We start from the raw sequence: 14,222 nt of genomic DNA, 5'->3' as shown, positions 1-14,222 counted from the left end.
ATCCAGGAGAACACCTAAGTTGCGCACCCTATCCTTTGGGGCCAATAACTCGCCTCCAACAGTCAGCTGCGGATGCAGCTGACTGAATCGGGGTGCCGGCATCCACAGCCACTCCGTCTTGAGCCTGTTTCTCCCCATCCAGACCCGTACGGCCTCCAAACACCGGGACAGCACTTCAACAGCTTCATTGGGGTGGCCCGGGGTGGAAAAGTACAGCTGAGTGTCATCAGCGTACAGCTGGTATCTCACCCCAAAGCCACTGATGATCTCACCCAATGGCTTCATATAGATGTTGAACAGAAGGGGCGAGAGAATCAACCCCTGCGGCACCCCACAAGTGAGGCACCTCGTGGCTGACCTCTGCCCCCCCCGTCAACACCGTCTGCGACCGGTCGGAGAGATAGGAGGAGAACCACCGATACACGGTGCCTCCCTCTCCCAATCCCCCCAACCGGCGCAGCAAGATACCATGGTCGATGGTATCAAAAGCCGCTGAGAGATCTAATAAGACCAGGGCAGAGGAATAACCCCTGTCCCTGTCCCTCCAGAGATCATCCACCAACGCGACCGAAGCTGTCTCCGTGCTGTAACCGGGTCGGAAGCCAGACTGGAACGGGTCTAGATAGACGGATTCATCCAGGTATTGGGGTAGCTGCCGCGCCACAGCACTCTCTACAACCTTCGCAACAAAGCGAAGGTTGGAGACCGGACGATAATTACCCAAAATAGCTGGATCCAGGGAGGGCTTCTTGAGGAGGGGTCTCACCACCGCCTCTTTCAAGGCGGCAGGGAAAACCCCTTCCAACAGAGAAGCGTTGATAATCCCCTGGAGCCAGCCTCGTGTCACCTCCTGAGTGGCCAGTACCAGCCAGGAAGGACACGGGTCCAGTAAACATGTGGTGGCGTGGAGCCTCCCCAACAACCTGTCCATGTCCTCGGGAGCCACAGGGTCAAACTCATCCCAAACAGACTAAACAAGACGTGCCTCCTCTCTCTTGCTTGGATCATCCCAATGTCGGTCCAGACCATCCTGGAGCTGAGCGATTTTATCGTATAGATAACCACTAAACTCCTCGGCACGTCCCTGCAAAGGGTCATCCCACACCTCCTGATGAAGGAGGGAGCGGGTCACCCAAAACAGGGCGGCCGGGCGGTTATCTGCCGACGCAATGAGGGTGGAGGCGTAGGAACGCCTCGCCTCCCTCATTGCCACTAGGTAGGTCCTAGAATAGGACCTAACTAATGTCCGATCAGCTTCGGAACGGCTGGACCTCCAAATACTCTCTAGGCGTCTTCTCCGGCGTTTCATCTCCCTCAGCCCCTCGGAGAACCAAGCGGCCGGACGAGATCTGCGCCGGGTCAGAGGCCGCAAAGGCACGACACGGTCCAAGGCCCCAGCCGTGGCCTGTTCCCAGGCCACAACTAGTTCCTCAGCCGAGCCGCGGGCCAGATCCTCAGGGAATGGCCCAAGCTCCGTCAGGAACCTCTCGGGGTCCATCAGGCGCCTGGGACGGAACCAGCGTATAGATTCCGTCTCCCTGCGATGGTGGGCGGCGGTTCGGAAGTCCAGGCGAAGGAGAAAATGATCTGACCATGACATCGGTTCTGTTACTACGTCATCTAATTCCAGATCATTTAGCCACTGTCCAGAGATATAAATTAGATCCAGCGTACCTCCTCCCATGTGCGTAGGGCCATCATTTACTCGAATCAGGTCCAAGGCCGTCATGGAAGCCTGGAACTCCCGAGCTGCAGTTGATGACAAGCCAGTCAATGGCAGGTTGAAATCCCCCATGACTATAAGTCTAGGGGTCTCAACCGCCACACTGGCAAGTACCTCCAGCAGCTCGGGCAGGGCTGTGGTCACGTAGCAAGGAGCCAGGTACGCGATCAACAAGCCCAACTGATTCCTATGGCCCCACCTCACATAGAGGGATTCACAGCCGGCAATCTGAGGAACAGTGGCCTCCCTCGGCTCCAGATCTTCCTTAATGACAACTGCCACCCCCCCACCCCTACCTTGGGCCCTTGGTTGATGAAATGCTCGGAAACCCGGAGGGCACAACTCAACGAGGGGAACCCCCCCCCTCTGGACCCAACCAGGTCTCCATAATGCCCATGAGGTCCGCGGACTCCCCCTGAATAAGATCGCAAATCAGGGGAGCTTTATTAGCCACGGACCGGGCATTACATAACATCAACCGAAAGTCCAAGCTCTGAGGATCATGGCCGCCCGAGGAACGGGTAGGGACTAAGGGGCCGGAGCACGTGATCGCTTTCAAACATCGAGCACATGCTCCCCACACTCGATACGCCCCCCCCTCCGCCATATCTGCCTCTCCCACTTACCGTACAGATTGAACCACCCTCTAAGAACAGACTCCTCCCCCCTGCCTCCAGACCAGATGTCGTAATGCCGCGAACAAGCACCAGGGCTGGATCCCTCCCCGACGGGTTCTCTCCCCCACCCGTCATGTCCCTCCCCCCCCTTAAAAAACCCTTATTTAAAAATCTATTTAAAAAACCCCACAAATTCTTCTTGGCCGCATGCCACCTCTCTGGGTCCCAAGACCATAATCTTACTAGGAAGTGGGAATGATAAATATAAGAATTCAAAATAACATTTTTCACTGAGGAATTTCTGATTTGCCCATGAACCCTTGTGGTGACTGCACTCTTAAAAATTTTATAGTCTTCATGCCATTCTCCAAATACTTTCTATGTCTATGAAGCAACTGGAAATAGTTTTTATTAAATTAATAATGAAATAAAAACAAGCCCAGATTGCATAGGAACAAAATAGAATCAGTAATGGTAATTATACAATGTTGCAAGCAGTTTTTATTCACTGTATATAATATTTTTCTTTGTAGGTCCCCAAAATGTACATTTTTCTCTTAATCTTCACAACAACCTAAGATCTAGCCTAGGTTGAGAAATAGATTATTTTCTTTTGCCCTTTTAGGTGATACTCAAGGCTCAGTATGGTAATCTCAGTAGGAAAGTTTTGTATTATGTGTGAATACAGCATTTTAAATCTAAGATAGACTCTGAAGCGCAGATATCATTTGCAGTTTGTTTACCTTTCCAAACTACAGTCTTAGAAAGTAATCTTTGTATGATATTCCCTTATATCTTGCATTATGACAGAGATTCTAGATTGAAATAGGCTTCTAATAAATTTATTTCAACGTTGGTGGTTCTGTTAAAAAGGAGAACATGCTCTCTCCAATTCTTCAAAAATTCCTCAGATTCTGAGGAATTGTATTTTGTATTCTATATTTTAAGCAATGAACAGTGTTGTCTAATTTAGAGCATTAAATTTGTCTAAAGTTCAGTCTGTACTTTTCTGTCTTTCTGTCCTGCAGGAGGCCCAGGCTTATGCAGATGATAACAGTCTATTGTTTATGGAGACATCAGCCAAGACAGCAATGAACGTTAATGATCTCTTCCTGGCAATAGGTAATGTGCAGGGCATTCATTACATTACAGGTGGTCCTTGACTTACTCCCTTAATGACAGTTCAAATTAACGTTGTCCTTGGAAAGGATGCTTTATGGCCTATAAAGCACTTCTGACTGTAGCAAAGGGTTGCACCTGTGCACATACATGTGATTCCAATCACTTGGCACTTGGCAACCCATTCGTATTTACAACTGGTTGCCAAAGGCCCTGCGATCTTGTGATCGCCATAGACAATCTTCCCTGCTGGCTTCCTCAGAAAGTCTTGGACTTCAGAGGAAGAATTTTCAGCCCCTGAGTAGAGAGATATTTGCATACAACCTGTAGTCAGTTTTGGAAGGCAATTTTCTTTTTGCTTCTTAACTGCCACATATTTTAGCTGGGGAAGTTGGGAGAGGGTTGTTGTTGGAACGGTAGAAAGTTAGTCATAACAACATTCCGTATTCAAGGACATCCTGCATCTGATGTAGACTGCCTGAAGATTGTATCCAATTGAGTGTGAAGAGTTGATTGGACAATGTGATGAACTTGTGGGGCAGGGCTGTGAACTGTCAACTGGCTGTGGAGAACCTGGAAGCTTTCAGTTTCGGGTTTTTCCAGCTGTGCCAACATGACATCTCTAATAAATTGGAACTTTGAGGAACCTCAAGCCTCAGAGCTTTATTTCGTTGGGGGTGTTCCTTAGAACCCTGACACCTGTGCTGGGCCTCCCCTACCCTCCTGAGGCACCCCTCACTCTTTACCTTATGTGTTGCCTCTCTGTTCCGGTGCTGAAAATCCTTCCAGCCAAAATCCAAGCAGGATTTTCAGCGCCAGAAGAAAGAGACACGTGCATGATCTGTGCCAGGTCTCCCAAAGTCTTCTCACCCCTTCAGAGGCAGCCCACATTTCTTACCTGACACTCTGTTCACTTAACAATCCATGAGATCACTTAATGACCACAACCAGTAGTGTCAGAATTATAGTACTTAATGAAGCAGTCATGCGACAACTTTTTAAACGACTGACAATCCAGTCCCAATTGTGGTCATAAATTGAAAACTGCTTATACTTACTAAAGGCTTTGGCTCATTAAGAAGTTCAGATGGATTGGTTTCACATCAAGCTATTCATCTTGATAGATAGCTGTTTCCTCCATGTGAAACTGCCTCTTGTTTAAAGATATTTGCAAAGAGCTATTAATTAGAGTGCATGTGGGGAAATATTCTCCAGCTAGCCTTTTTTAATAGATTTAAATATTTTCTGAAGAGAATGAGGACTATTTGCAATTATTTCCACAGGCTTTATCTTACATGTCATGACCTACAGAGTCATGGGATCAGGGATGAGGAACTGTGGCCCTCCAGATGTTGTTCAGCTACAGGTTTTAGCATCCCTCATCCTTAGCCACTCTGGGTGTAAACTTTTAATTTCAGCAATTTCTGCAGGGTTGCAAGCTCTTCACCCTGATTTAGAGCTTACATGTCCTTCTCCCCCTCCCTCCCCAAATGGCTTTCATGTTCTTAGCATAATCAAAAAGGAGAAAGTGAAACTGGTACCAGCTATGCTTTCTAACTGTTCTCAGAATTTGTGCCCTTTGAGGATCTCAGCTGCTTTACAGGTGAAGTCATCTGTAAATTGCAGTTCTGAGCTTAGTCAGCTAGCAGGGGGCAGCAAAAGACTATTGGTTTCTCTTCAGAATTTGCTCAGTGCTACCAAGTGAACTATAGTTTTTTATTTCAGCCTATTCTGTATAAATTATTAGCATACTGGTTGTTGATGCCAGGAGCTGCACTTAAGTGGTATATTGAGAGCTATGCTCCAGAGAGTGAGATTACTTAATTTAGCCTTAGATATATTTTTCCAGCCATGTATTTAATAATCTGCGCCCCTCACATTAAATTACAATTTTGGAATTCCCTGGACTTTTACACTTGTATACAACCCTGGGATCATACACTGTGCACCTTTGGTGTAAATAATTATGAGTTTTTAAAAAGCAATTCTAAAGAAATACACCCCTCCAGCTAACCAAGTTTGAATATTGGGGTGCGGTGTATTTTAAACTTGCCCCCTTATAAATTCCACCTTAGTAGAAGTATAACATTATAGCCCTTTGCAATTCTGGTTTTCATGTGAAACCTATTTTAGCATTCAGTGTAATATCTATTTGAACTTTAATTTCAAAATTTCCACAACGGATGGAAATATTGGAGTTACCATTTCAGTGCAAACCTGCTACTTCAGTGCACCTAGGCTCACTGCTTTTATTCCAATAATTGATCATATCAGAGCAGGAACCATCTGGGTAGCCAGTGCTGCAGAAGCCTGACATCACTAGTACATTCTTTATTCATGTCAGAAGCTGGCACTAAACTTGCCACCCATCACCGCTGTCATCTATCACCGCCTCTGTGCACCCCATTTTTGGCCCCTGTGCATCCCGTTTTTGGCATCTGTGTGCCCCATTTTATTTAAAATGCTCATAACACGCTATCTCATTTGGATAGCTTAAGTTCGTTTGCTCTACTTTTGATTTTTGTGTTTTAATTTTGTAGGCTGTCTTAGAAGACCGATTGTAGAAGACCAAGAGTTGATACAATATTAATATTTAAATATGTGTGAATTATGGAATAAAGCAGCATATCAATAAAGCAATTCAAGTAATGCAGACCGATGGCAGGAAAGCAATCCAGGAGGGAGACCAAATATGCTTCCAAAATAAGTTTTAATTTGCCAGATGAAGGCCAGTAAGGGGGCTCTGCAATACAAAATGTATTTTTTTTTATTCAGAACTCTGTGGGATAAACTGCGGCAATTGCTTTTCCTCAGTAATGTCTTTGTTTGTTCTTCCAGCTAAGAAGCTGCCAAAGAGCGAGCCCCAGAGCACAGGGGGTGCTGTGGGGCGGCGAGGTGTGGACCTTCATGAGCAGTCCCAGCAGAACAAGAGCCAGTGTTGTAGCAACTGAATGGTGGCGTTCAGGCAGCGAGAGATAAGATATAACCTCCATTTCTATCCCACTCCACCTCCCCTCCCTTCCAATAACAGCATTGGCACACTTGGAAGCCGTCCCTTCTCCTGAGAGCTCCGTTTAACTGCACTTCTAACGCTTCAGAAACCATCACGAGACGTCTGTTACCACCACCCAACGGAAAGTGGAGATAGACCGACCGGGGACTTAACTTCCAAAAACAAACTCTTATTCACTTTGTATTATAGGTGCAAATAGCTACCTACTTATTTGGATTCCCCTGCTCTGTTTTCTCCCTGATACTACTCCTTTCCCTTGCCATCTCTTATCCCTCCAGCGCACGTGCACCCGTACACACCCACGCTGTCTTTGCTCTGATAAAATATGTTGTTCTTAGTCCTATAACATCCACCGCCATCCTTCACCTCCCCTTTCCCTTCATTTTCTTTAATAATCTGGGGGACAGTCACAAGCAAGGAGAAACATAATTCTTGTAGATTTATTTTTTAAGAGCAAATTTAACTGACTTTCTCCAAAAAAAAATGCACAATTATTTGCGAAGAACCTCTTAGGAGGTTCTCTTACTCATTTTCCATAGCTTCAGAAAAGCTGCAGTGTCCTCGGTTAACTTTTTTTTTTTTTTCAGGGCAGAGTCTTGTGGTTAGATTGGAGAGGATGATTGTATTTGCTTATTTTTTTTCCTGGCTACGGCATGAGAGTGGTCCAATGTCTCAGCGTCGTGAATATAAGGATGAAATGGCTATAAATATAGAGTATAAATTTCCAGGACCCTTGCATTTGCTCTTGATTGATGCCTTATATTTTTATTGGCCAGGAGAGTGCAGGCGGGGTGGAGTAGGGTTGGAGATGAAAATAAGTATACCTTTTAACGTTGCTGTTTCAAGTCAGAAGGCTACGGTGTCTCTCCTTTGTTTAGATTCGGTTGTCAGTCCTATTAGATGAAGAAAGAGAGAATCGCTTAGCTGTAGAAACAAGGTACAAAGAAGACTTAATTTAGCTTTTTTACCTTGGACCCTCTGTCAGGATTCTCTTTGGATAGGTTCTGTCTGCTTAGCCTGCACCTTGGATATGTACATCATTGGTCCATGAAGTAGAAAAGGGTTCTAAATTGCCAAAAGGGAAAAAAAAGTCCATGTGTCCTTAGCAAAACTTGAATAGGGGCAGTTCCCCAGGGTCGCTGCAGATTTTAGAAGTTTTTAGCTATATGGTTGGAATGAGAAACTGAGGGCAAAAAAGGCAGCACTCTTGTTGGGGAATATGTGACAGGAGGACTAGTACTGTATTTGATATGTTTCCCTTGTTTAAAAAGCGCCATTTTTTGCCTTCTGAATCCTTCCTCACATGTAAGACTTGTCCAAAGGCCCTCTAAACTTGAGAATTGTTTAAATTGACAGGTTCTTTTTCTTGCATGCAAAAATGAATAATTAAGGAGTGGGTGACACTGGGATTTTTAGTTTCCTGCTTGTTAGCTAAACAACTTTTTAATAGATTAACTGTAGATAGTGCTACATTGTAAAACAAAGTGTATCACCCTCTCTCAAATAGCCAGCATCAATCTGTTCTCCATATAAGAACTGTCTCCCCTCTTCAACTGTGGCCTTTACAAAGTTAATAGCATATTCCTCCAGTCCACGCTCTCTCTTTAGATGCTCATAGCTTTTTCATGCTTCAAACTTGAATACAGTTTCTAAAGAGGAACTGTTTCCCGGTGCTATCTAGAACTGGTTTAGGGAGCTTTTCTTGGATGTATTACGTTTACTCCATGCAAATTTCTCACATGGTTGAATGTTCTACAACAGCTTGACATGGGTTTACACACACACACACACACACACACACACACACACACAGATGGACGGACGGACGGACACACATAACGGACATCAATTCTCCATTATTGGCCCATGCATTTTAATACTGTATTTGTACATAATGTCCTCCTATATTCTGTATAAAGGCTTGCATTTTCTCCCATTCAGTGGTGTAACTTAAGTACTGATGTCCACTTAATCAGTGTGAGCATTTAGCATCTGAACTCCAGGCCACCCTGTAGCCTTATGTGGAAACTGTTAAATTCTACACTGCTGCTGGCACACAGCACGGTTGTGCTGCCAATATAAAAGCTAATTATCTCCACATGTGGCTTTATTGATCTGGAAACAATGAATGGGGGAATCAGACCAGGCTGCAGCTTTAATTCTTCAGCAACATGCTGTAGAGGTATGTGTGCTGTAACATCATTTTTCACCCAATTTACATACACTGCAGGTTTAATCTGACTTTTCTCTAGAAAGGTTCATATAGTTTATAAAGCTATCTGGGATCATCTACATCACTTTAAGAACTTTTCAGTACTCCCTGAGATCTGTTTCAGATCTAATCCCCTTTTTGTTCAAACCTCCATAGTTTTACATGAATCTTGAAACGTCATCTTACAATTGTGGATTCATTAACTGTAAAACTCTTCTTTGTTGACGGTGCTCTGATTCCATGCGCATACAATGACACTTGCAGTCCTTATGGAGAACCCAGGAGGAGTCCTAAGCATGTCCTTTCCCTCTTCAATAAAGCTGAAATACTGCACTGTGCTCAGCTCATGACAATGGAAAAGTAGATTTTATATTTAAGTAACAAGCAAACCCATTTATTTCAGTTATTGCCCACCACTTGTTTTTACTAATTTGCTATTAGGTCTTAGACCAAGTGAGGACACTGCAGCTTTTTCTAAACAGAGCAATCCCCCTTTTTCTTCAACTTACTCTTCTCATCTGATCAGAATTCTTTTTTTTTCCTTCTGAGAAAACTCTCATATTGCATTTAAAATAACAAATCATGGTAACAGAATTCAACTGCTGATTTACCAATGTATTTAATGTAAGTAAACAAAAATCAGTGTATTAGATGAGCTTGCTGCTTCATTGTGATTTAAAATACATGCCGAATGATAATAGAAATACGAGGTAACTTTGAAAAGTGTAAATATCCTTTTGCAAGCGGGAAGAGAAGGAACCAACTCATAGGTAGCCCAGACTTAGAAGCAGATGTGATGGCTACTTAGGATACTTTTGAGTTCAGAAAGTTTCCTCCAAAGTGCCTAATAAACCAGGCTTAGCTCTTGGACTCTTGATAGTCTACTGGGAAAGATAGGGCTACATATGCTAGATCAGTTAACATAAAATAATTACTTAGCTTAAAACCTTGAGCCTGCCATATGCGAATACGATTCTATGTAGCAGAAGACAGTAGAAGAACCAAACCCAGCAGGTTCAGATAGGTTTGTTTTTTAAAAAAAAAAACACCTTAAAATTCAAGCAGCACAAGTTTTATCTAATGAAAAATAAAGGGATTTGAAATGGATAATAGGGTATAGAAGTACTTTATAACAAATGTTCTTAGAATAAGTTACAGAAAATATGTATTAATTTTTAGCCCAAGCTACTCATCTTTATTTGACATAGTTTTGCTTATTTGAATAAGATTTTCTTTCCCCAAAGAGTATTCACAAAATTTCAGCCATCTTATACCTACAGCTATTTCCTGAAATTTGATCACCTTAGGAGGGGCATGGAAAAATTACACATATTTGCACCTTGGTCATTTCTACTGAAATTCACCGGGGGAAGAGAAATGTCAGTTCAGTTTAAAAAATACAATGGTGTTGGCTTAAGGTGGAAAAAAACGCTCCCAATTCATCATTCACAAGGTACCTTGTATGAGTTTGTAAATAAGACATCTGTAAATACTGCCAAACACATTGGGTAGCAAAATGAACAACTTAACAGTGTGTGAAAATTGCTCATTTTTTTCCTAATGAGAATATAAACCTTTTGCAAGGGAAGTGGTAAAGATATTTAATAAATTGCAACCAACTCCCGGTCTTGGGGAATCTTTTAGGCATTGCTGTCACATGCACATTTTCCGGTTTTGAAGACGGAGAATCCAGATCTTCAGAAGTTGGACCTCTTACTTTCAGAGATCTTCATGAGGGTCTAGCATACATTTATGCAACAGTCTGGGTAGGGCTAGAAATGTATGACAGTGCAAATGTTGGCTTGGGATCCTTGTTTACCATTCTGGCAGGAATGATTGAAGTTCAATCACATCTGGAGGACCACAGTAACTGGACCATAGTAACAATCATCCACCTCCAGATTTCACGATTGTCTCTTATTAAAATCATGCAATACAAGTATTTTGTGTTTCAAACATGCAAATGAACTGACAAAATGAGATTACGAGTATCTTTAGTGGCTTATTGCACATTACATATTACAGTTTGCGATGAACTGCATTCTGTTCATACTGTACAATCAGTGCTGCAACACAAATTATTCCATAATTAATGCTTGTTACCTCTGCTTGTACCTGGAACACATTTTTCTCCTTCCCCTTATACACAGTTTGGCCTATAAACATTTTAAATTTGCATACAGAAAGCAAGGACTGGCCATAAAAAACATGGACATCTGCAGATTAGCAAAACTTTGTATCTCTACATAGTGGCCTGTAGGGAGCGCTGCTGAATAATGTCAGTTTAGGAAGTTGAGCGCTCGAATGAAATACTGTACTGATTTCCAAAAATAATGGGGGGAAAAACTTGTTGCAAAAAAAAATGTATTATGGATGTTCCTTGGGAGTGAGCAAATTACTACAACAAACCTAAACCATTTTAATCAAGATATTCACTGATGAGTAATACACTGGATTCAAACTCTTACATTCCTTCCTTTCCCTTAGTCATTATCAAGTTATTATTGAATTACTGAAAGCTGATTGCACTGATAATGGTGAAAAGTATAACCCAGTATTTGAGGAAAAAGTTTTCAAACAAATGTGTCGGTTCCGTGTTCGCCCCAAATGGATTTGTTCTATGGAAGCTTACTACAAATCTGAGCATACACATATTTTTGTCTCTTCTCTCTTAGCCCTATACCAAAATTTCCTTTTTTTTCTGCTAACCCAGTTCTTTTTGATTTAGATTTAGATATCATATAATAAATTAGCCCGCCAACAATAACTGACAAAGAGCAACTGTGCATGGATAGCTTTGATCAAAGGAAAATTTGTCAACATAGTATACCTTGTTGCCCCCTCCAACAGTATCACTTTGTCAAATATCCAGTCTGCCTTTCTGGAATATAATGGACAGGTTAAGCATTTTGATCATTTTGGAAGACATTATTAAATTAAAATTACATATTCCTGTACTTGATTGATCACTATATTAAACCTGAATCCAAAGTACATTTATTTTTGAAGTTCCACAGAATTCAGTGGGATGCATGGGAAATATATGTGAAACTCAAGAACCAATACGCTTCTAGAAGGAAAACTATTTCCTACCAACATGCTTCAAATGAATAATCTATAACATGACATTTCCCCCCATGTTTTAAATCCCACCTTTGGGTTCAAAGGTGGTGAATGGCAAAATCCCTTTCCTGTTAAGAGCTGGTATTGATTCTCTGCATTGGGACTTGCCTGCATTCGGCCAATTTTATTGGGGAAATCATAAAATTTGAAGAGAGAACTGCCACTATTTACAGTGGCAAGGTTTGTTCCCTGTTTTATGTATGGCAGCCCTTTTAAAAACTTTTATGAATATAGATGGTTTGGGGTGTATTAGAATTAGCTAGAGTGATGTTTCCTTTTAATAAAAAAAAAATCACTATTTCCACTGGCTGATTTTGAATGTCAGCCTTAGTGAATAATCAGTTCTGTCCAAATACAACGTTGTATGCTAAACAGTGTTGTATCTTCTAGGGCTTCCTTTTAAAATTTAATTTAAAATAGTACTTCCCCAAAAGTTTTAAGTGTCTTAACATTCTTGAATATAAATTGAATAAGACACTTCAGTGGTGGGTTGCCCCCGGTTCGGACCAGTTTGCAAGAACCGGTAGTAAAACCGGTGGGAGGCTCCGCCCACTGACCCAGACATCGTCATAGGCAATCTGCGCATGCGCAGAAGCGCACGTGGTCCTGTTGCGAACTGGTAGTAAAGGTAAGTAGAACCCACCCCGAGACACCTGTATCAGTCAAGAATGGAGGTGCATAAAACAGTTCAAATTTGAAATTCCTCGTTTCAATTGTTCTGGAACCATTTTAACTTCAAGGTTATTTTGGTAGTTCTTAGTGAATGCTAACTTCATGTAACAACTGTCAAGATCTGAACATTCTTAATTAAAATTGTCCAGGAATGTTAGCTATGATATTTTAGCAGTTGTGCGTTCATTGTTACAAAGCAGTTGTATACTGAATAAATGTTAATGATAGTTGGTTGTGATATTCTCTCATGCACACTTAATAATTTTATTTGTACTAAAATGAGAATGGGAAAAGTTTGTACCACTAAATTTATAAGATATATGAAGAAATGCTATTTCTGCATCTTGAAAAGGAGTCTTCATTATTCATGATCTAGCAGGAGCAAGTACAGGTAGCCCTCTACTTACAACATTTCATTTAGTGACCGTTCAAAGTTACAATGGCACTGAAAAAAGTGACTTATGACCGTTTTTCACACTTATGACCATTGCAGTATCTCAGGCTCATGTGATCGCCTTTTACAACCTGACAAGCAAAGTCAATGGGGAAACCAGAGTCACTCTACAACAGCGTCACTAACTTAACTCCAGTGGTTCATTTAACAAATGTGACAAGAAAAGTCATAAAATGGGGCAAAATTCACTTAAATGTCTCACTTAGCAACAGAAATGTTGGGCTCAATTGTGGTTGTAGGTTGAGGACTACCTGTATTGCTACAATCTTAAATATATCCTGTCATTTTTATTACCCACTGTGTCATAAATGGAGAGGCTGATTCTTTATGATACATAATAAATAAATAAACAAATAAATAAATGTTCATTTATTTTAATTGTGTAATAAAAGATTCAGAATGTATTCCTGGTGCTCTACTCAGATCTATCTACTTGGTGTTGCTCCTCCAAAAGAGTAGGATAGACTAGTTGAGTGCTATTGTTTGGTTTCCAATGTTTTCTTTGTTAAGTTTAACCAGAGACAAATTGTGTAAATTAGGATTGATACTGACCCTCTGGGTTGAGAGGAGTGGGAAACTTCACAAACTTTTAATTCTTCCTTTAACTACATGAGGCCTTTAATGTGAATTAGCTGCATGGTGCTCAGTTTTTATTATGTTTACACAAAGGTTTGGAGGATTCAATTCAGCAGGATTTCCATTCAAGTTTAGTTGTGTAATGCAGTACAGTACAGGTAGTCCTTGACTTCACAGTTCTCATTTAGTGACCGTTCAAAGTTAAAATGGCGCTGAAAAAAGTAACTTATGGCCATTTTTCACACTTATGAACATTGCAGAATCCCCCTGGTCACGTGATCAAAATTCAGATCCTTGGCAACTGGTTCATATTTATGATGGTTGCAATATCACCTTTCTTGATCTGACAAGCAAAGTCAATGGAGAAGCTAGATTCACTTAACAACTTTGTTACTAATTTAACAATTGTGGTAATTTAACAATTGTGACAAGAAAGATTGTAAAATAGGGCAAAGCTCACGTAACAAATGTCTCGCTTAACAACAGACAGTTGAGGCTCAATTGCGGTCGTAAGTCAAGGATTACCTGTAGTTACAGTACAGGTAGTCCTCAACTAAACCATTCATTTGGTGACTGAAGTTACATTGGCACTGAAAAAAGTGACACGATTGTTTTTCTCACAACCATTGCAGCATCTCTATGGTCAAATTCATGAATCAAATTCAGATACTTGGCAACTGGTTCATATTTATGACTGTTGCAATGTCCCAGAG

The 14,222-nt window shown here is 41.6% G+C and overlaps 1 protein-coding gene across 3 annotated transcripts in view; it reads left to right on the top strand.

Moving 5' to 3' along the window:
- The window catches only part of RAB5B (RAB5B, member RAS oncogene family), a 36,799-nt gene extending 24,093 nt beyond the window's left edge, over positions 1 to 12,706 (top strand). For 2 of the 3 annotated variants that reach the window (XM_058166050.1, XM_058166051.1), the window contains exons 5-6: positions 3,369 to 3,462; positions 6,298 to 12,706. In XM_058166050.1, coding sequence (XP_058022033.1) covers positions 3,369 to 3,462; positions 6,298 to 6,410 — 207 coding nt within the window. In that variant the 3' untranslated portion in view covers positions 6,411 to 12,706. The other variant, XM_058166052.1, reaches the window with a different exon arrangement.
- The last annotated feature ends 1,516 nt before the right edge of the window (positions 12,707 to 14,222 follow it).

Source organism: Ahaetulla prasina, chromosome 2 (assembly GCF_028640845.1).
Source record: "Ahaetulla prasina isolate Xishuangbanna chromosome 2, ASM2864084v1, whole genome shotgun sequence".
NCBI classification, from domain to species: Eukaryota; Metazoa; Chordata; class Lepidosauria; order Squamata; family Colubridae; genus Ahaetulla; species Ahaetulla prasina.
The sequence above is the reverse complement of the archived record's forward strand: the minus strand, read 5'-3'. Positions and strand labels throughout refer to the sequence as shown.